The sequence below is a fragment of the Callospermophilus lateralis genome, chromosome 4, assembly GCF_048772815.1.
Source record: "Callospermophilus lateralis isolate mCalLat2 chromosome 4, mCalLat2.hap1, whole genome shotgun sequence".
NCBI lineage: Eukaryota > Metazoa > Chordata > Mammalia > Rodentia > Sciuridae > Callospermophilus > Callospermophilus lateralis.
In genome coordinates, this window is record NC_135308.1 from 150,536,473 (window position 1) to 150,558,186 (window position 21,714).

A 21,714-nucleotide genomic window follows, 5' to 3' on the forward strand; every position below is an offset into this window, starting at 1 on the left:
GAAGCCAAAGAAATTAATTCATTCCTGAATCACCTGTAGCCCTTGACTGTGAAGGGATTCTGCCTCATGGTCTCACAAATCCTAAACTCTGGCACAATACCTATCTAAAGGGGCTAAAACAACTTGTGCACAACTGTTACACACCTACTAGGTTTTGAGTGGTGCTATTTTCTGTATTTGGTGACCAGTACAAACGTTTGCAAAGCTTTCCTGGCGAAGTTTAAACCGAGACCTAAAGGATGAAAGGGACTTGGCCAGGCAGAGGGAAGGGGATACATGTTCAAGGCCATGGCAGGAGAATGGTGGGAGGCGAAAATTCAGCACAGGATCCCAGAGGAGATCAGAGTTGGCGGGGCACAGCAAGCAAGTAGTGAAGCTTGATGAGGTGAACAAAGATAACATTTCCAGATCTAAAAAAAACACCAATGATATTTTTCTGATGGTACGGTACAATTCCTAGAAAAACAAAGTTAGGGTTGTTTCATTTTTTTTTACTGATGAGCATACTACATGACTTAATATGAATTTATGGTCAATACAGATTATTAACTCATATAAATTAAAACACAAGCATATAAAATAACAAGTATTATTTTGCTGCCAAGGTAACTTTGCCTAATATACACATCTATATATGTGTATTTTTTAAAAATCTTGCACTGTCAAATGGTAGAAACTTTTTTTTTCATTTTTCACACCTAATTGTGCTACCATGGAAATCCTCTTAGTTGGGCCCTCATAACTTTGTTCAATTCAACTGTAATTGTTATTAAAGGTAATTGATATTCCTTTAGTTCACCAAGGCAACCTGGAAACTGGCAATAAGGCATGTTTTAAAGGAAAAGGACATTGAACAGACATAACACCATAGGAGAAAAGAACACAGATAGTTCACCATTATTCCAAAGTATATTAGGAAGGCAGCATTTAAAAAAATAATCCTTTCTGGATCAAAGTATCTCCATTATAATGTGGGTAGTGAGGGACAGACAGCAGCTACCTAAGTTCCCTTTTCTACCTATGACTTACTTGCTAAAACCCATTGCTTAGATACTCAAAAAACCAATATTTACAAAATTACAAAAAATTTAGGGTAGCAGAGATTATGTACTTAAGTTCCAAGGATGGTACATGACATTCTGTTAAACGCAACACAGACCAAGTAAGAAGCCAACACTGACCCTCATAGGCAGAGATAGTGTCATGAACCTGACACATGTAGATGTTAGTTTTCTCTCCTGCATGAACAGGAAAGTCATGTAACCCAAAATTGATCTGATTTTACCTAAAGTTTTTAATACTACTAGAGAATTATTGTTTGTTTTGGTACAAACTGATTTAAGATTACCAGATTCCTTTTTTTTTTTTTTTTAAACCAAACATCCAATCTTTTTTTTTGAGGTTCTAGGGATTAAACCCAGGGCCTTGCTCATGCTAGGCAAGAGCTCACAACTTAGTTACATCCCCAGCCAAAATACACCCAATCTTAAAAATTTTAGAGTATAAATATGATAACTAAAAAATGCTTTTGTCAATTATATAGTGGCTCAATATTTGGGCCAAATGGAAGATATTTCAAAAATATATCTATATGTAAGTATCAGATGCCTTAGCATCTGCTACTTCTACTCCTAAGCAATTCTACTTCTAAGAATGTACTTGAAGAAAAGTCATGAATGTACACAAGGTTCATTGAAGTGTTTATAACTGTAAAAAGTTGTCAGTAGTCAAAATGTCCAATGGACGATTAAATAAATTATAATTCAGTCATACAACAGAGTAACAAACCAATAAAAATGATGCAGAAGACTATGCATAACCTGGGAAACATGTTTACAATATATTGTTAAGTGAAAAAAGCAGATTACAAAACAGTATGCACAATATGAGCCCATTTTTATAAAAATATACATATTTAGCAAAGTAAGAGGACAAATGATATTTATCAAAATATTAACATTGGTTATTTCAACATAGTAGGATGATTGTGGATTCTGCTTAACCACCCTCTTCCTTTTTTCCTTTTTGAATTTTCTATAATAAAGATTATTTTTCGAATGGGGGTAGGAGGCGAGGGAGTCACCGACTTCTGAGATGCTGCTCCCAAAGGTTCTTCCCAGCAAAGTGAACGTGTCTGCTCAGCCTGTATCTAGGAAACTGCTCTACCTCAGACACCTGGATGTCCCTCACATACAGTATCCACCCAAGCTTCCTTCTTGCAAGCTATCCAATAGCCACTTTTGAAATTACAATTTAAAAACCCCTCCTATTAATTAATATCACCAAAAAGAATAATGAGAAAATACAAATCCTCACTTTAAAAAAGCAACAACTCAAGTACATACTGCTAAATTATACAAAGTTACATTATCTAAGTTTAGTTTATTGCAAAGATCACGACAGCACACTGCTTCTACTTCATACCTTCACAGCACTCACTCCATTTTGTTCACTCACTCGTGCAAAAAAGGTCTGTATACACAATGATGTCCAATGTTTCTTGGTTCCCATGATAAAACAGGAAACCTGATATTTCAATTAAAAAGGCAAAATGAAGACATTTATCATCAGACTGTAAAATACTCTTCTGGAAGAGGACACTGTTAAAACTTGAAGATATACTTTGAAAAAAAATCAAATACCAAACAAAAGGGGCACCATTTCAGGAGTGCCAGGACCACATTAAACTGAAATGAATTCCAACATTCATAATAACATAAATCAAAAACAAACCTAGTGTTAAACAAAAGCTCCAGTAACTAAAACTACATTAACAGGCACAATGAACAGTGTAAACACTGTTAATGGGCACCAAGTTTAATAGGGCAGACAATATTTGCTTCTGCATTCACCCTTAATTATTCAATTACATTTAAAAATAAATTGGTGCTGCTTAAGCTATGAATGCTTTTTACCAAAAAAAAAAAAAAATTAATTTCAATAAATACAGCAAGTGCTAAAAATCTAGCTAGGTTATCATGCAAGATATTACATAGCTAAGACAAACTCAAATTTATAATAAAGGCAACTTGCATTCAAAATGAACTCTACCCTTATATTTTATTAAAAGGGCAAACATCATGAATTAACCCAGCTGCTTACTTGAATTACAAAAGTAACATGATTCAATATGAAAATAAGAAACTGTCTACAAATCTCTGACAGTAATAAATTGCAATATACAATGCATACAGGCGTCATACAGAGCAACAAACTCTTGTACAAAACAAAAATATTTTAATACCTTTAAAATCCAAATTTGTCTTTAAAATCATTCATGAAAAAGATTCTCATCAAGTCAGAATTAACACCTCAATTAGTCAAGCATCAGGAAGCTACATTACAGCTACTTAATATACAAAGAGACAGCGCTTCACCAGTCATTTCCTCTCATGTCTCTGTTCCCGAATCGTACACGCTCACTTCTCTCCACTCCCCATTCTGTCATTTCTTCAGATCATGAAAACTGAATTTGTTGAACACCAGAAATCTAAGATTAGAAAATTTAAACTGAGTGAAATTTTTAAAAGTTTAAAAGTAACATACATACAAGAAGTCACTTAATGAAAACAATGGACAATATAAAATAAATCCACTTGTCCAAGATCTCCAATTTCCACTCCCTCTCCCCAAAGAAACTTCTTTAATAGTTTTTTTTGTGTATCTTCTTTGAAATCTTCTATGTGAATATAAACACATGTACATTTTTTTTTTAACCATTAAGGGACTACTATATGTTGTTTTATATATTTTAGAAAACAATTTTAATAACCTTTATCTTCTCATATCCTTAATAATAGTAACAATGTGTTGAATTACCAGTGATTAAAAAAAAATCAAAGGATATAACTTGAATCTTATACAGTTTAGGGCCAGGGTGTAGCTCAGTAGTAGAGTTCTTGTCTAGCTTGCCCAATGTCCTGGGTTTGGTCCCCACCACCACAAAAATAATAAAATAGTTTAAAATGCAAAGAAGTCACTGTACCTGTTGATAGGACGTTGTGTAAACCATAACATTTTGTTGTTGACCATCTGCAGTTATTAAGCCAGCTGGTAACTGGTTTGCTAAAACACACACACCACATACACACAAAGAAAATAAAAAAACTTGTTAATGAGGGAAATTATTTGTACCTCTTTTCTTGGTCTGACCTAAAGGTGGTATCATTAATGTCTCAATGTCATTCTGTCACTTTTCTATGATGTAATCTTAGTTAAAATCATAGAATCTCAAATTTTATGTTTAAAAAAAAAAGCACATTTTTTCCTATTGCATTTTTCTGTTTTCTTCACCTTCATATCTTTAAAGTGTACACTAGCTAATATGTAGAAATCACAGAAAGGCTGGGTTTCTGAATCGGGTTAGACCTGAGTCTTGCTGGGAGCAACAGACAACTAAGTAATAATTATTTTACAGGTGAGAAATTTATAAAATACAAACATATAGATATTAGATATTTTATGTGACAAATATACTCACCATATACCTTTTATTTCACAGTGAAATAAAATGAAATATGGCAATATTATTCTTGATTTTAAAAAAAGTAATCCTTGGGCTGGGTTGTAGATCAGGGGAAGAGCACTTGCCTAGCATGTGTGAGGCAGTGGGTTGGATTCTCAGAACCACAAACAAATAAATAAAATAAAGGTCCATCAACAACTAAAAGATACTTTAAAAATATTTTTTTTAAAAAAAGGGGGAGGAGGGAGAGAACGGAACAACAACAGATGAGGTAGAGAGGGAAGATGGGAGGGGAGAGGAGGGGGGATAGTAGGGGATAGGAAAGACAGCAGAATACAACAGTCACTAATATGGCATTATGTAAACATTGTGAATGTATAACTGATGTGATTCTGCAATTTGTATTTGGGGTAAAAATGGAAAAGCATAACTCACATGAATCAAATGTATGAAAGATGAAAAAAATAAAAAAAAAAGAAAAAGAAAAAAAAATCCTTGAGCTCAAATTCATTTATTTATTTTTAATATTTATTTTTTAGTTGTAGTTGGACACAATATCTTTATTTTACTTTTATGTAGTGCTGAGGATCGAATCCAGGGCCTCGCACACGCTAGGCGAGTGCTCTATTGCTGAGCCACATTCCCAGCCCTCAAATTTATTTAAATCACCAGATTTTATATTTTGAAGTATAACTGTGAATATTCCTATCTCAAGTGAATCTTTATCAAAAATTAGGGGCTATGGAAATCAGTTCTTTTTTTTTTAAGTCTGCAAAAAAAGATTTATTTAATGAATCTGTTTCTTGGAAGGAATTCAATCAGAAATTTAATCAACACAGATCATTTAAAATTCAACCTCAGATCATTTAAAATTCAACCTATCATTAGGCCCAAGGAGTAGCCTCGTGAGATTATTAGGTGAGGCCTGAACTTCCTCCAGCTGTATGTGGAGTCACTTTAGCTTAAATCAAATGTTAGAGCTGCTTTACCAGTTGCATACATATTAAAGACTATAAGACAGGGGCCAGGATTGTGGCTCAGTTGTAAAGCGCTTGCCTAGCATGCATGAGGCACTGGGTTCGATCTCTGGCACCACATAAAAATAAACAAACAAAGGCATTGTGCCCATCTACAATAAAAAAATATATATATTTTTTTAAAAAAGACTAGAAGACAGAAGGCTTCTGAACATGCAGTGACTCTGTCACCAGGGGAAACCAAATAGACTCCCTGGATAAGCCTCAAGTCAATACTGGGTTCTCGGAACTGTTCACTCACTCAGTGATGATGAGAATTTGTCTGTTCAATATAGCTCCGATCTGAGATTTCATGGTCTCTTATGATATCTGGGCACAAGCCTGGGTCAGAGCTCTATGACTTGTGTTATCTGAGATACTACATTTCAAAGGGCAAGATGCAATCCTGAGAAATGGTAAGTGAGCTTTAGAGAATTTATGTATTAGGAGGAGTCAGGTCCCTTTGAGGCTCTGAGGAGACTATGAGCTCTACTGTCTGTGCCTAAGGCCAGGCATTCATACCTAGGGACAGGTTCTTAATAAATTGGTAATAGAGTAGTTATCAGTAAATCAGAACTTTCAATGAAAGGTTATAATGTCTTCCAGGTTAAAATTTTCTACACTTACCATTCACTGGCTTTAAATAAAAGGGCATGAATTAATAAGAACCATTCAGGATAGTGCTATGTCAAAATACTCAGTGCTGATATCCCCAAAATACCAACCCAGACATTTAGCATGAATCACTAACAACTGCATGACTTGTAACATAACACTGCTTACTAAATGCCTCCTCCGTAAGTTCTTCACTTAGTCCATCTGTAGCTGTGACTGCCCCACCAATTCCCTTCTCTCCTTTCATAGCCTAGGGAAAGGGGAAAAAAAAAGTAGTTACTTGTATGCAAATAAAACTTGCCCAAATGAGAATGCTTACTTATTGCCTAAAATTAGGAGCTTCTAAATTTAAAAATGTTAAAGAGTATTTATTAACACTTCCAGTTTAATAGCATTATAAGTCAGCATTATTAGTAAATACCCAGAAAACCTAAAGTATATATGGTAAAAATAAATTATTCTGATTCCACTCCATTCCATGAAGGGATCATAGAACTTTACTTACAGATAAAGTCTGCAAAATATCTAAATAGGGCTGGGTTGTGGCTCAGTGGTGGAGTGCTTGCCTAGCATGTGTGAGGCATTGGATTCGATCCCCAGCTCCACATAAACAAATTAAACAAAATATCTATAAATAATCAGCCTATAAATCTATAAACAATCTAGGTTATCTCTCACACACAGAGTTCTCAGCCAACTGACAAGTATAGAGAAGCAGCAAATTTAAAATTCCTAAATAAAAGTTACTGTTTGGACCAAATATCTCTGAAGTTCCATTTACTCTAAGATACTGAAGATTTGGAAAAATATTGTGAAGAATTTATACATTCTCTTCCTACTTTAATCATTCCATGTAGATATTACTAATTTAATGGGATTCTAACATGAAAGATATTAGTGTATTTTGAAATCAAAGCTGGAAATAAATTAGCTAAAATGTCAACTCATTTATATAAACTTCATACTCAGAGGCAAAGATAGCCTGATAGGAAGTGTGGAAGAGGGCAATCAATAACAAAAAGGAGATAGTTGTAACTTTCTCTTTTTATTATCTAATAAACCCCAAGCTTAGCAATGTTACCTCTTTTAAATGAACAGTAACAACAAGAAGTAACATGGAGTCCTGACCATTATTCACTTAGTTCCCTCTCAATAATTCTATGATGAAGGCACTATTCTTAAGCCTCACTTTATAGGTGAGGAAACCAAGGTCTAAAGTACTTAAATAATCTGCCCAAGGTCACGGAGTTCACACGTAGGGCAGGTGGGACCCAGACTCCAGGTTGTCTGAATCTAGAATCCTTTTATACAAGTTATGCTTTAGTTCTCATAAACAAAGGAAAAAGTAATATAATTTATGTGATTAAATACTTATAAGAAATGTTACATAATGTGCTAAAAATAATTTTTTAAACAAATAATATATTTAAAATGTTAAGGTGAACAGTGCATCTCACTTTCTTAAAAGCATAATGCTCAGGAGACATTTCATATACCTCTCTGAATTTCTGAAGATATAATTTCAGAGGTTCTACATAACTGTCGAAGCCTAAGGTAGACATGGCAAAGAGAATATCCTCTCCATTGATTGTCTTCCGCTTCTCTTGATGGCATCTTTCACTTGCCTCTGATGTTATAAAGCTTATGAACTCACTCACACATTCCTGCACACATTCTTTGGCATCTTTTGCGATCTGAAAAAAAAAAAAAACCCACAGGTAAATTTGCAGGAAAGTAATCATTACTTTCCTAACACCTGCAAAAATAAAAGACTATTCAGAAGAATGCATATTTTAGTTTATGACAGTTGAATATGTGCTATTAACACAAATGTATGTTCTTGCAATTCCAACCCTCAGAATCAGAAAAAAACCTCAAATACCAGCTAGAGGAGGAACTCTGACAACTATTCAACGACAACAACAATAACAAAAATACAGATATAAGGGGCTAGGGATGTGGCTCTGTGGTAGAGCCGGCCCTTGCCTAACATGTGTGAGGCCCTGGGTTTGATCTGGTACTGCAACAATAACAAAAAAAAACAGATATAATTTGGATACCAAAGAACAACCACTGGATATCCCTACGACTCCATACAAGGTGAAAACTAGGAAAAGCAATCCCATTATATCTACACTAAGTATACTGTGGGCTACAGACTTAGGTACCACTTCTCTGCCTTAGCATTTCCATGAATAAGGACACAGAAAAAATAAAAACAAACCCTAAATTCACTTAAGGCTAAGAAAGGAGTGAAATACAACATATGGTGACTTTTTCACTACTGAGGATACAAAATGTCAGGTATGTGTTTTGAGTTTATTAGAAAGCTTACCTAAAGAAACATATGCCTGCCATATCATCATAAAAACAATTCTTCCCTTAAGGGTTTGGGGCCTGAAGTAAAAATCTAATTAATCATGCAATGATTAATCATGCAGTTCCAAAGCATTTATAACCACAATGACCACTCCTTGCTGAAAAGCACTCTGTTTTTCCTTCATTCCTATTTTGCATACTGGAGAAATTGAACAAGAATCATATAAATATAGCCAAGTAAAATAATATAACACTAGTCAAGTACATAATTTTGTATTTTCTAGTAAGCCATGTTAAATAAAATAGGACCAAGTGAAATTAACTTTAGTATTTTATGTACCCAACTTATCAAAATTATCATTTAAACATGGAATCAATTTTAAAATGGGACATTTTCATCCTAAGTCTTTAGAACCTGGTGTGTTTTAATTTCAGTTCAAACGAACCACATTTCAATTGCTCCACAGCCACTATGGCTAGTGGCTTTGGTACAGGACAGTACATGCCTACCCTTTATATAAGCAACAGTCAGTAATGGTACATCTCCCCCCAAAACATAAGACCTTTCTCAAACAGGAACTTCTAGGCTTAGTGATGTGTGTTAATATTATATTTCTTTGTAAACTATATTACCTTTGTAAGTACTTCTATAAGCTATAATAAATAATACAAAGGGTTACTCTGCAATATAAAATATATAAAATGTGAATTTTAATTCAGACCAAGTAATGAGTAGTGATATGTCTTTAAAAGTTGTTCTAAGACAAAACTGCTTTAAAAAACAATCATATGAGTTGAAATGTTAACATTTACAATTGTGTAAGAGTTGTTTCCAAATACCAGAATTTTAAAAAAACTTAGCACATTATATCAGTCTGATCTAACCTAATCTTGCTGAAACATTATACAAGTTACAACTTCATAGGACCAAACCTGATACTTCTGATAATGCAATTATTTTAAAAAAGATTCTTAATTCTGGTTTATCTGCTTCCAATGAGTAGGTGCAGGGGAGCATTTGGGGACATGACAGAACTGAAAATTGAATATTGTTCAGTAACTAAGTATGTTGAAACAAGTATTTGATTTGCGGAAAAGCTGAGTAAATAGCTAACTATTGATTTACCTATGTATTCATGTAGTCTTACATTTCCCCCCCAAAAAAACCCAGTTAAATTTCAATGTTACCTTTCCTGTTTGAGGTATAGCATTTTTCATTATCCTAGCCACGTTTGCAATTGGAAGATATATATCTTGTTCTCTGAAACTTTCTTTTGAACCATTTGTATCTTCATGATCATTCATGCTGTCCTCAGTATCTAAAGAAATTTTAAAAAATTTTTAGGTTTAAAGCTTCTCATAATTTTACTTCAAGATAGAAAGGACTATCTGAAATGACCTAGAGTAAAAACCATTATAGTTCATAATTATTTTTTTAGGGATTAGTATAGCAGTTCTTTTCAGAATTTTCTTAATTTCAAACCCACTGCCTAGAATTTTTAAAAAATGTTTTTAGATGTTGATGGACCTTTATTCTATTCATTTATTTATATGCAGTGCTCAGAACCGAACCCAATGCCTCATACATGCCAGGCAAGTGCTCTACCACTGAGCTACAACCCCAGCCCCTCACTGCCTAGAATTCTTTTATCCTCAATAATATCTACTAAAATCCTATCTACCAATTTTTCAAAAGGCTAGGATAACATCTCCACAGCACCTTCAAAAGTAACCTTTCTTTTCATAAAATACCACAAGTACTTCTGTATGCCTTCTCTATCACACATCTTCTAATTCTTTTTATTTCTCATCCCCTCTGCTAAGATCATTAGTACTTGATTCCAGGGATCCACTTTGTTGTCCTAAGACTTGGTATAGGTACCTTCTCAAAGCAGGTGCTAGGATTTATTGCCTAATTTAGCTGTAAAACTTTTAAGTGACAATCTATGGCTCCTGGAATCATGCAAGATTAAGCGGGTATGTATTTATTCAAAGCCAAGTTTACACAAACTTATATATATAAAATTTACTCTGTATAAAACTCATAAAAGTTGATATAAACTTGTTTATAAGTTTATGTAAAACCCTACAGAGTGGAAAAACTAGACTTGAATATCACTGACCCAATTCACTTAATGTAGTAAGTAATTAGTTCTTTATAGCTTTAGATATAACTGAGGCTTTCATAGTACCAATAGCATCCTTTATGACTAAATACATAAATGTAAATTACATAAATAAAATAAATATAAAACCTCTCACTTTTGGACATACTAAATAAGCAAGGTACTGAAACTGATTCAATTTACATTTTAATGTGTTTAAAACAATATTATCAAAACTAATTTATCTGAATATCCGTTTTAGGATGAAATACTAATCCCCTCCAAACTCCTTCTAAAAATATATCTTAATTTTTCATTTTACAAATCAAAATGCCACAAAAGTAAATTATTTCTAATAGGCCAATATAATACTGCCATTCTAATATTTGACATTGTTCAAAGTTAATACTGAATGAAAAAATCAAGTTTGATTGTAAGTGCTAGAAACATAATAGCTAGCAGTTTAACTCCCTTTAAAGAACTATTTTATTTACTATAACTGAATAAGAATTTCTCATACTTAATACTTACATAGGAAGTCATAATAAGTTTTAAAAGAAACAAGTTTTTTAAAAAAAGAAATACTTTTATAGAATTCTTATCTAGGACTTATCACACTTTTGAAGATTATTTCTAATAAATACCTTTTTAGATCTTCAGTGAACTATGACATGAGATTGCTAATTTTCCTGGAACGACAAAAGTAACCTAACACATCATATATTAAAATAAAAAGTCCACTTTCTAAGCCGTTCCCACATGTGCATCTGGCTCTAGCTTTGGATTTCTTACCATCGTGAGGCTGTATCACATAATGACTTCCTCCAATGTAGTCTGCAGAAATTCCTAGTTGGGTAGCATCTGTTGTAGAACTGTCACCATCCATCTACGAGGAAAAAAGAAAGCCTTTTAGCACTCTTCAGTAAGAGTTGTACTAAAAAAACCCAATAGATTCAGTGCTCATAAACTCTCATTCAGAGAATGGGTCAACTACATAACCTTAAGCTTACTAAAAGAAAGCATTTATATTTCTTGTTTTGAAATATTTTTTAGTTGTAGATGAATACAATACCTTTATTTTATTTATTCGTTTTTATGTGGTGCTGAGGATTGAATCCAGTGCCTCACATGTGCTAGGCAAGTGCTCTACCACTGAGCTATAACCTCAGCCCCACATTTGTATTTCTTGATTGGAAACTTTCCAATAATTCGTCAGCAATTTAAGATTGCCATATCCATGTTCTATAAATTATAAGCATAAAACCAACAGGGAAAGACAACATGGAAATGAATCTAAAGCATATGCCCCTTTTTTTCAATAGCATAATGCTCAAATATACTATAAGCAAACCTTGACTTACAATCTAACTTATCACTGGAATGCCAATCAAAGCCCAAAATCAGCTTTACAGTCTATTGGAAGTCACCTATACCCACTGCTTTGAGTTCTCCTGCAAAAGTCTATGCATTCTTTGTTGTTGTTGTTGTTGTTTTTTAAATAACTTTATTTTTATGTGGTGCTGAGGATCGAACCTGGAGCCTTGCTCGTGTGAGGCAAGCACTCTACCTCTGAGCCATAACCCCAGCCCCCTGTGCATTCTTTTGTTCCTCCTACAAACTCCCTTTGCTGTTTTACAGAATTTCCAAGTAGATAATGTCTCAGGTTATGCTGCTGCTTGGGTAAGAAGCATGCGGATTCCCCGAGCAGTGCTGTACCCACACTACCCACAAATATACCTACATTTTCAATGAGCCCATCACCTCTGATTCTAATCAAAGGTTAATTTTCTCTTCCTCCAGACCCTTAAGTATTTTTTATTCTTTATCACCCCCTAGTAATACCCTGGGGTGTTTTACCACCAGCCCTTTTTATTTTGAGACAGAGTTTGGCTAGGTTGTCCAGCCTGGCACTGAAATTGAGATTCTCCTGCCTAAGCCTCCTGAGTCACTTGGATTACACAACTTTTCGATAAAGAGAGAGAGAGAGACAGGGAGGGGGAGGGAGGAAAGGAAAGAAAAGGTCAGGGATACCAAACATCTGCATGTAAAGATAGGAAATCACAACCATAGACAAGAACGAGAGTTAAAAGGATAATTTTAAAAGTCTGTTTAATTAATTTTGCTTAGAGCTCAAAGAATACTGGTAACATAGGAAAATTTGGAAAAAAGTGCCTATAAGCTCCATTCCATTTTACCACCAGCAGATTCTGGAAGGCTTTCTGCTTTGCAAATAGTACTACTCAGAACAATTAAGGCACTGGCTATTTGTGAATGGAAAAATTAAAAATACATTATCTAAAAAGTAATGTAAAAATTAAACATAATTTATACATGCTTTCAGGCCAAAGAGAGAGATACTTGATGTTAAATGTTTATTAAGGCCTGAGACTCAGTGCAAACTTAATGTTATTAACTGTAATATTTTTGTTCCTTGTATAAAACTTGTCTTCTCCATCTCTCTTGGATTTTTATTTAATGCTAAAGTACTAGGCTAGGTTCCAAAGGCTCAATAACATGGCATTTTTCTCACGCATCTGTTAATTTTGATGTGTAACTGAACTGTAGCTATAGATATATTTTTAAAATTTACATAGTTTTTTAACGGAGTAGAAAATAGAATTTATAGACCTTTAGGAATCTGTGAAAATACAGAATACCTGTTTATTCACTGATTTTTGGTGGCTCTTAGGATTGCCACAAGGTCTGAACTTTCTGACCCTTCTGTTGTCCTCCACAAATAGAATCCTTGCAAGTTCTAGGTATTTCTATATAAAACAGAAACATCAATACTGCTCTCTCAATCTTAAAATGATATAAATGTATGTGAAGTATTAACCCAATACACGATACTATTTTGATCCTAAAATGTTAACAAGAGACAGGAAGAGCAGGTTTCTGAAGATGGTCCTTTAGAATGGCTGTGAGTTCACTACTTTTTACAATGACCTAAGGAAGGTCAAGGTGCAGGTGATAGGCCCCAAGTGGTTGTTTCAGAACCTTCAACTGCAAACAAATCTTTTTTGGGAGGTACAAGGAACCAATAACAAGTTCTTTGATAAATGAATGTACACAGGATACTAGACTCTTGGCTGATAAGCAAGATAATGTTCAAATAACCAGGTGGTTCTGACAGATGAATTAATTTATAAATATAACACAAAACCATTAAAGGCAAAAAGTTTTAATCATATTATCTTGTCATGCATCAGAACTAGCAGCAAGATCATCATCTGGATTAACAGCATTAGCCTTTCAGACCTCAGTCTTCTAAAAATGAAGATCAAGTATTTCCTAGAGTTGTCAGAATAAAGACTAGAATACTGCTAAGGACAGTGACCCAGTTATATTGTACTCCACAGACACTGGACCTAGCCTCCCTCCTTTGAAGGAGTTGCACATTTCTGCTTAATTATATGTTTTTGGTTCTGCAAGTTTTAGCATTTCTGTCAAGTTGCACCTTCTGTTCTTCTTTACCATTTTGTCTCTTTACTGTTAAAATCCCAGCCCTGACTTTAATCCCAATGATCCCCATCCTGCTGGAATCCTTCTTTCTAATTTATCTGATTTTGCAATCCAAGGGCTTATGTTCACTTCTTTGAAGACCTATGGCACTGAGCCCCTTCATTCAGCCAATCAAAATCTGATAAACATGCTAGCCACTCCACTATATGGAAGGAATGGTGGAAAATAGGTTTTTTTCCTAGGTCTAAAACCTCCTATAAAAATTTATAAAACAGAATGTAGGTCATAAGTCAGTCAACACATATTTTCCTGAGTGAGCACTGAGTGTTTGTTGGGTCTGTGCTATGTATGATAATGAAGCAGTCAACAACACAGACAAGGTCTCTGTCCTCATCCTGCAGAGAAAACAAAAGTTATATAACCTGGGGGCAGGAGGAGGGGTAGAGAGCATAGTCTATTGGTACTTCCAGGACACAGGCTCTAGAACTCAAATCACCTACTTTGAATGCCTTGCTACTCAACTGGCCATGAGACCTTGAGCACATTGAATGAGAACAGGACTTAACCTCACAGGGTTCCTATACAAGTTAGGAGATAATTAGTACAGTATTATGGAATACTCGCTTTACTCCATTAAAGGTCCCCATGAGTCTGAGGGATCAGGAAGTTTGGAAGAGGAAATGGCATTTAAACTGACTGAAAGATGAATACGAATCACTCAGGCAAAAAAGAAGTGGGAAAACAATATTCCAGACAGAGTAAACAGACAAATACAGTATTAGGGGATTGGAATTAGTTCAATGGGATGAGATCAAGCAGATCTTTGTAGACAAGAGCAAATAGGAAAAAAAAAAAAAAAAAATTAGGAAGAGTGCAAATTAAGATTTTTATAAAAAATTTTCTTTATTTTTTGGTACCAGGGATTGAACACAGGGGTGGCTCAACTACTGAGCCCTTTATTTTTTTACTTTGAGACACAGTCTCATTAAGTTGCTTAGGGCCTAAGTTACTGAGGTTGGCTTTGAATTTGCCATCCTCTTGCCTCAGCCTCCTAAGCCACTGGGAATATAGGTATGAGCCCAAAGCACCCAGCTAGATTTTTTTCTTTTTAAATATTTTTTTAGTTGTCAAAGGACCTTTATTTTATTTATTTATATGTGGTGCTGAGAATCAAACCTAGTGCCTCACATAATGCTAGGTAGGCACTCTACCACTGAGCTACAACCCAGCCCTGGATTTCTTTTTTAAAAGATCATTTTAGGGGCTGGGGCTATAGCTCAGTGGTAGAGTGCTTGCCTTGCATGCGTGAAGCCCTGGGTTCTATCCCCAGCACCACATAAAAATGAATAAATGAAAAAAAAAATGAAGATATTTTTTAAAAAAAGATCATTTTAGCCAATATAGAAAACTCATCCAATACAAAAATGACCTGGAGGGGAGCCAGAACAGGGGCAGGAGACTGATAGGGACTGTACTGCTGCTGCTAAGACATGAATTCAGGTAAGAGGGTGATTATCTAAGCATCTGCTCCAAGGCCAGAGCCCTGGAGATCACAGGAAGCAGTGTCACTAGCAAGAACCAGCAGAACTTGGTGACTGGCTGAGTAAGAATTCAAGGAAGGACCAAGGATACTGCTGGGATTCTCCTGGCTACAGAGAAAGGGAAAGGAGAGGGATGGGAAGACTGGGCCATGCAGGGCCTAGCTGATGCTGGTGGCTCTCAATGGTACTGACGTGCCCACTGTGACACTCATAGGGTTGGTATAACAAGAGAAGCTAGTGTTGGATTTCATCCAGGGAACAAAGGGAGAAGAGCCGGTAGGACAGTGACAAGAGCAGTGGTAAAATGATGAATCACTAAATCGGAGGACAAAGAGTAGTTAAGTCTCATTATGTTAATTTTAATGACATGAATTATTTAGCGGAACTGGTATTATTCTCCAAAATATTATGGGCAGGCAAGGAAGATCTGCTTTTCAACTATTACCACTCTATGAGGAACAGTTCGACCCTTCCCTCTTCCAGACTAAATCAGCTGACTAATACATTTTTATTCTATTTTTTTGTGTAAGCAGTATTTATACTATGCTAAAAATTCGTTGCATAAATACAGTAAATAGTGTCCTCTGTGTTTACATTTATTTAACACTTTCTATATATCTCACACAATGTTCATGATCCCATACAGCAGGTAAGTGTATGAGGCTAATAATTTGTCCAAGGTGACACAGGAAGTGGGATTGAAATCTAGAGCCTCAAATGGCAAGCACTTCACAGATTGCATTCCTGGTAGCTTTCCCTGTAGTCCTTAAGCCTAATCTTTAACATTCCTCTTCTAAATTCTAGGTGTACTGATTCTATATTGAAAGCACATAAAATGCCTTCTCAAGCAAGGGCAATATTTGTGAAATGGTCAAGAAAGCCCTGAGGCCTGGGTGTGCAGCGTGGCTCCCCTTTACTAACGTGCCCATGAACAGGTACCTGCCTTCCTTTTTGTGTTCCAGTTTCCCCATTTTAGAATTGAGGTTGCTCTGAGAAGTTACTGTTTAAAAAGGACTTAGCCACGTGCATTAAACACATAGCAAGAACAACAAATGTAACCTGGTATGATTTTTATCTCTTCAAATACAATTCTTTCTAGGCACAAAGAGTTCTCTGTCTCATACATATGACTTGTCTTTCTAACTGTTCTGTGGATCATATTCTGTTTTAGGATAAGAAATAATACAAGAATTCCTCATCTCTAATGTGTCTTCAGTTCTCCCTGCTAGCTTCTTTGCATTTCCTTAAACTTGTCATCTCCCTCATTATGTAAAGAAAACCTTAATTATACGCCACCATTTGTGAAGCTACCATGGTCACCCTGCCATGCAGTCCTTACACACCTCTCCACTCCCTGCCATCTGCTTTTTGACCTACGTCACACAACACCACTCTCCAAGCTGCCAGCGCCCTTGCCTTCATCCTACTTGACATCTCTGTGGCGCCTGCCACTGCGGACTTCTAAAGCAATAACCGTGCCTAGTTTATTCTTTCTTCCCTTCCTCTAATTGTTAGTTTCCATCCAAGGTTATTGTTTTCCCTCTTTCCCTTACTATCTTAATGAACATTAAGTATCACCTCTATGCTCATAAATCTCAAACCTATAACCACTATTTTGCCTGTCACATAAACAGCCCATAGTGTAGAATGTGTTGATATTCCATCACCGCAAACTAAGATAACGGGAAATGAAACTCACCTCTCCCACCCACTACAGGGGGGCGGGCAAGGAAGATCTGCTTTTCAACTATTGCCACTCTATGAGGAACAGTAGGACCCTTCCCTCTTCCAGACTAAATATACCGGAGTCTTCTCAAAGTGGGTCCACCTCCTTCAAGACTAACTCATTGTTATATCTTTTACTGTATCGCCCGGATATGACCTTCCTTTTCTATTTCCACTGGATTACTGCCGACACACCTTAACTGTTGTGTTATGACTAATACACTTACTATAACATTGGTTCCATAGTTCTTGAACCTGTTCTTTACGGTTCCTAAAGGTTTTCTGCATCAAGTCCAAACCTCCTTTTCTCAGCTTTATAAGAGCAGATCCCCCACTTAATCTAACTAAACTTCTTTCCCACTCTATCTTAAGGACTAATAAAAATTTTAGTACTAGAATGTTCCAGAGTGAGGCAACCATGACTCAAAGACATTGTGATATGCCCAAGGTCACAGATACTGTAGCAGAACCAGAACTAAATATCCAGATGGCCAAGTGGTGTCTTCAGTACATGATTCTGTGAAATTCCCACTCAAACTGTGTACCCCTGTCCCCCATCCCTTAAGCAAGGGCTCATTCCTACCTCCAGGCTTTTGCTTTTGGTCATAACCCTCCACCTATCCAAATTCAACCCATCCTGCAGGCCCCCAGGCTCCTTCCATGACATTCCCAACTATCTGCCCATCATACCTCTCTTCCATCTGCGCTGCTTAGCTGCATTGAGAGTTAGCGTGTTCCATTCAGCACAACACTGACAGAGGTCAGTATTCAGATTGACTAAAGTGCTATCAGCTCAACAGATAGCTCCTAAACAAAGCTGGGACAGGCTGCTACCAGTAGCCTTGGTAGCACTTAGGAATCCACGGGAACCACTCAACATTTAAGTAACCAAAAATAAGGACACAATGGCAATGAGCAGAGGGGCTATTTGTCTAGACTTGAAAGGCACTCACTGTGTATCAGGAATCTCCAATGGATAATTTTGTTTGAGCTAATTACTCTTCATACCAAATTAACAACCAAAATGGTAAGACCTACTTACTGTCATGAAATACTGTCAGAACCGTGTCGTAAGTGGTGCTCAAGAACACCTATCTAAAAAGTATCCAATCTCCGTCCAATTTCAACCTAAAAAAAAAAAAAAAAAATCTATTAAATGTATAGTATACAGGTTTTCTTTTCTAGTAAAATTAAAGAGGATGCATACAGTTTTGTCTACTATTCTTAGTCAATGGAGATTGAAAAGCAGACACCCAATGAATGCTTATTGAATTAGAAGATTTATTTTGGAGAACTTACAAAAAAGTTAATTCCATGCTTTTCTAATGTAACCCTGAATTTAGTCACGCTCATCATAAATATTCATCACAGTTCACCAAATAGTGTCCAATTATATATTGTGTAAGAGACTGAAAATTATACATCTAAATTACTTGAAATATTAACAGGCAGGACACAAATACTCTACTTATCAACATAATTTTTTGATGACAGTTTTCTTAAAAGTTTCAGAGTAAGATTTGGGTGTTTAAAAGCTCAAAAAGGGGACATTTATCTCAGAATATGCTTTTAAATTAAGTACCTTAGATTATACTGGGAAAAACATACATGTTGTCCAGAGAATATATACCCCCTGCCCCCCCCCCAAAAAAAAAACATACACAAAAAATCAAGCCCCTTTTTATCATTTTGAAGCACCAACATTTTGGACTAAATTTTCATCTGAATGGCACTTCAGTCTCACCTCAAGGAATAAATAGCTGAATAAATTAGTATCAATTACAATGTTACAACCTTCATTTCTCATTTGCTCTTTTCCTTTTTTCAATGAAACAATTAAGGGGGGGGCTTGATAGAACAAAAACACATCTTTCTAGTGTTAATTTTAGAGGGAAAAGAAATACTGATTTGCATTCAAGCATGAAATCTAGTAAAGAGCAGAAAAAATTGTAGCCACAGAGCTTAATTTTTAAAATGCCACTAACGGGTCCAGGCAGTGTCAGCAAAGACTGCCTGACATTTGCTATACTCTTAAAAGTAATTTCCAATGTCTTTTCATAGAGTGCCCTCTTTTCTAGATCCAAAGCTGCCTAGTAAAATTTCTTCCTTGTAGTTACCCCCCTCCAAAAAAAAGGTTAGGATGACTTTAAAAAATAATGCTCACAACACCTAAAATATTATACATACACACATACACATATTTATATATATTTGGCTTAGAATGGGGAGGGCAGGTGAGAGCCCCACTAGTCACTCAAATACTTGACTGAGTATATATTTAGGTTCAGTACATTGAAGAAAAACACTACTGCTTCATATGGAATATATTTTCTTAAAGGCAGGTTATGATGTATGTGAAAACTCAAGGGAATACATACATCTGTTTAATGTTTGAAGAAATGCAAATTTGTATCCAAGAAAAGCAGTAGTCCCTTCCTCCAACCTCCATTCTTTGGCATCAACAACCACAGAGTTTTGCATTGATATAATCTTTAAATTAAGCTACCAGAGCAGTGCAGAGAAGGAATAATTGCCTTTTAAGGAATTCTGGTTAAACTTTCAATACTTTACCAATAAAACCTCTACTTACTAATGCCACTGCTATTATTGATCAGTTTATCTCATCACTCTATGTCTCCATTCTAAGCGAGCTGAAGCCACCCCAGCGATTTGTGCCACGAATCGTGGAACTAGGGAGTCCATGCGGATTAGTGGGATGCCATTTTTTTTAAAGGTCGCCGGCTACCTAACCTTGTCTTGTTATAGTATTTTGGGCGCGATTACGATTTGGGGGTGCTCGTAATTCTTTGTTCTCGGAGACTACTGTTCCTTAGGGCTCTGCACATCCTCCCGCCTCCCACCACCGATGATTAAAACCTCAGTCCAATCCGAAAAGCTTCCTTCCCACCTTCGGGGCAAGTCCAGGGACCGCAAGCCGCCAGATGGCTGCATTCTTTACGTGCAAACCAGACTGCGGGGAAACCAGAGCCACTCCTTCCGCCCGGGGACCTCGCTGCTCCCCACGCAGGTGCCCGGGGTGGCCCCGGCCCGCCGCCGCCGGCGGCCGACCTGTCAGACCCGCGTGTGCTGGGCGGGCGCCCCCGGGGTGCATCCCCTGCCGCCCCGCGGCAGCGGCCCCGCGCCCAACGCCCGCCCGCCGCGCGGGCACACAAAGCGGCGGGCCCCGCCGTGCCCCCGAGCGGGCGGCGGCCGCGGGACCCGAGAGACGGCGGCGGCCAGGCAGGCAGGGTCGCCGGAGCCCGCGCCGTGCCCCCGCCCGCGGCCGCCTCCCGGCACAAAATGGAGCCGGCCCGGGGCGCCGCCGCGAGGGGCCGGCCGTGCCCGGCAGCCTCCCCCGGCCCGGCTCGCGGCAGCGAGCAGGAGGTCGCCTGGCCCGCGTCCCGCCGCTCCAGCGCCCGGCGCACAAAGAGCCGCACCGCGGCCCGCGCCGCTCCCGGCCCGGCCGGCCCGCAGCGGGAGCGCCTCGCCCGCCCGGCCCGGCCGCGGCCCCGACTCGGCCCGGCGGGCTGCAGGGAGGCGAGTGCCCCCGGCCGCGGCGGCGTTGGCGGCGGGGACGGCGCCTGGAGGAGACGGACATTTCATTCGAGCTAAAGTGGAGTCGGTTTAGGAGCGATCATTGGCCGAAGCGAGACACAAACCTCCAATGCAGCCCTGGTTGGCTCCCGTCTCCAATCGGCTGTTTGGTTGGACAGAAAATGGCTGCGAAGGAACCAGTCCCAGCGCGGAGCTCCGCTTCCAGGACTCGGCCTCCCCTCCCTCCGCCGCGAGCCGCTTCCCTCCACTCGACACCCTCCCTCCGCGCGGCTCGCGCGCCGCGGCCACGCCCAAACCCCGCCCAGGCCCCGCCCCCGGGCCCGCCCCGCGCGCCTGCCGCTGCAGCTGCAGCTGCAGCCATAGCTACCGGTGCGGGAAGCTGCGGCGCCGCGGGCCCTGCGGCCCCTGCGTAGGCTTCCTGAGTCTCCACCCTAGTTCGCGGTCTAGGTGCGCACAGGCCTCTCTCCGTGTTTACTCCGGCCGGTGCGGAGCGTGACTTCCCAGGCCTTGCTCTCTTTGTAATCCCCTCCCTCCCTACGAGGAAGAGACTACCCGCCAGAGTTCAGCCGGCCAGCGCTTGGATTTCTAAGAAGGGGAGCCAAGGTCCTGCCTTGGGCTCTGCTAAGGCGACTTGGAGCTCGAAGTGGGTTTGAACGGCCGCCACCTCCCGGGACGCTTCCGACGCTTCGTGCTTTTCCTGGTGTCCCTGTTAGCGTGGCCAGGTACACAGCACTGCCTCAGCCCTTCGCCGAGCACTGCTGTTAGTTTTTCATATTTCATCCAAAGACACGATCTCCTTCCTCCTCAGATTTAACGGGTTGCTTGGCTTAGCCAGCCTCCCTATACTCTAGAATTCAAGATGTTGCATTTCCTATCCACTTCTTCTCCCGTAGATTGCATAGTAGTTGCAT

The 21,714-nt window shown here is 38.2% G+C and overlaps 2 protein-coding genes across 3 annotated transcripts in view; one reads left to right on the forward strand and one right to left on the reverse strand.

Moving 5' to 3' along the window:
- Hcfc2 (host cell factor C2) overlaps nucleotides 1-16,570 on the forward strand; it is a 63,224-nt gene extending 46,654 nt beyond the window's left edge. Inside the window, exon 16 of the mRNA XM_076855039.2 lies at nucleotides 16,328-16,570. Coding sequence (XP_076711154.1) covers nucleotides 16,328-16,347 — 20 coding nt within the window. The 3' untranslated portion in view covers nucleotides 16,348-16,570. The remainder of the gene's footprint in view (nucleotides 1-16,327) is intronic.
- Nucleotides 168-20,990, reverse strand: Nfyb (nuclear transcription factor Y subunit beta). 2 transcript variants are annotated; one of them, XM_076855040.2, is made up of 8 exons: nucleotides 20,908-20,990; nucleotides 18,291-18,376; nucleotides 11,313-11,406; nucleotides 9,604-9,734; nucleotides 7,593-7,790; nucleotides 6,265-6,346; nucleotides 3,986-4,065; nucleotides 168-3,490 (listed from the first exon to the last, which is right to left on the reverse strand). In XM_076855040.2, the coding sequence occupies exons 2-8, from the start codon at nucleotides 18,294-18,296 to the stop codon at nucleotides 3,458-3,460; spliced, it is 624 nt and encodes a 207-aa protein (XP_076711155.1). In that variant the 5' UTR covers nucleotides 18,297-18,376; nucleotides 20,908-20,990; the 3' UTR covers nucleotides 168-3,457. The 2 variants fall into 2 exon arrangements, with proteins under 2 accessions (XP_076711155.1, XP_076711156.1); XM_076855041.2 differs by lacking the exon at nucleotides 20,908-20,990 and adding an exon at nucleotides 20,157-20,390.
- Between the last annotated feature and the right edge of the window lie 724 nt (nucleotides 20,991-21,714).

Coding starts and splice junctions, on each gene's coding strand:
- Nfyb (XM_076855040.2), bottom strand. Junction 4,066..6,264: donor ACTTACGGAGGAGGCATTTA/GTAAGCAGTGTT, acceptor TGTGTGTTTTAG/CAAACCAGTTACCAGCTGGC. Junction 3,491..3,985: donor ACACAACGTCCTATCAACAG/GTACAGTGACTT, acceptor TTCTAATCTTAG/ATTTCTGGTGTTCAACAAAT.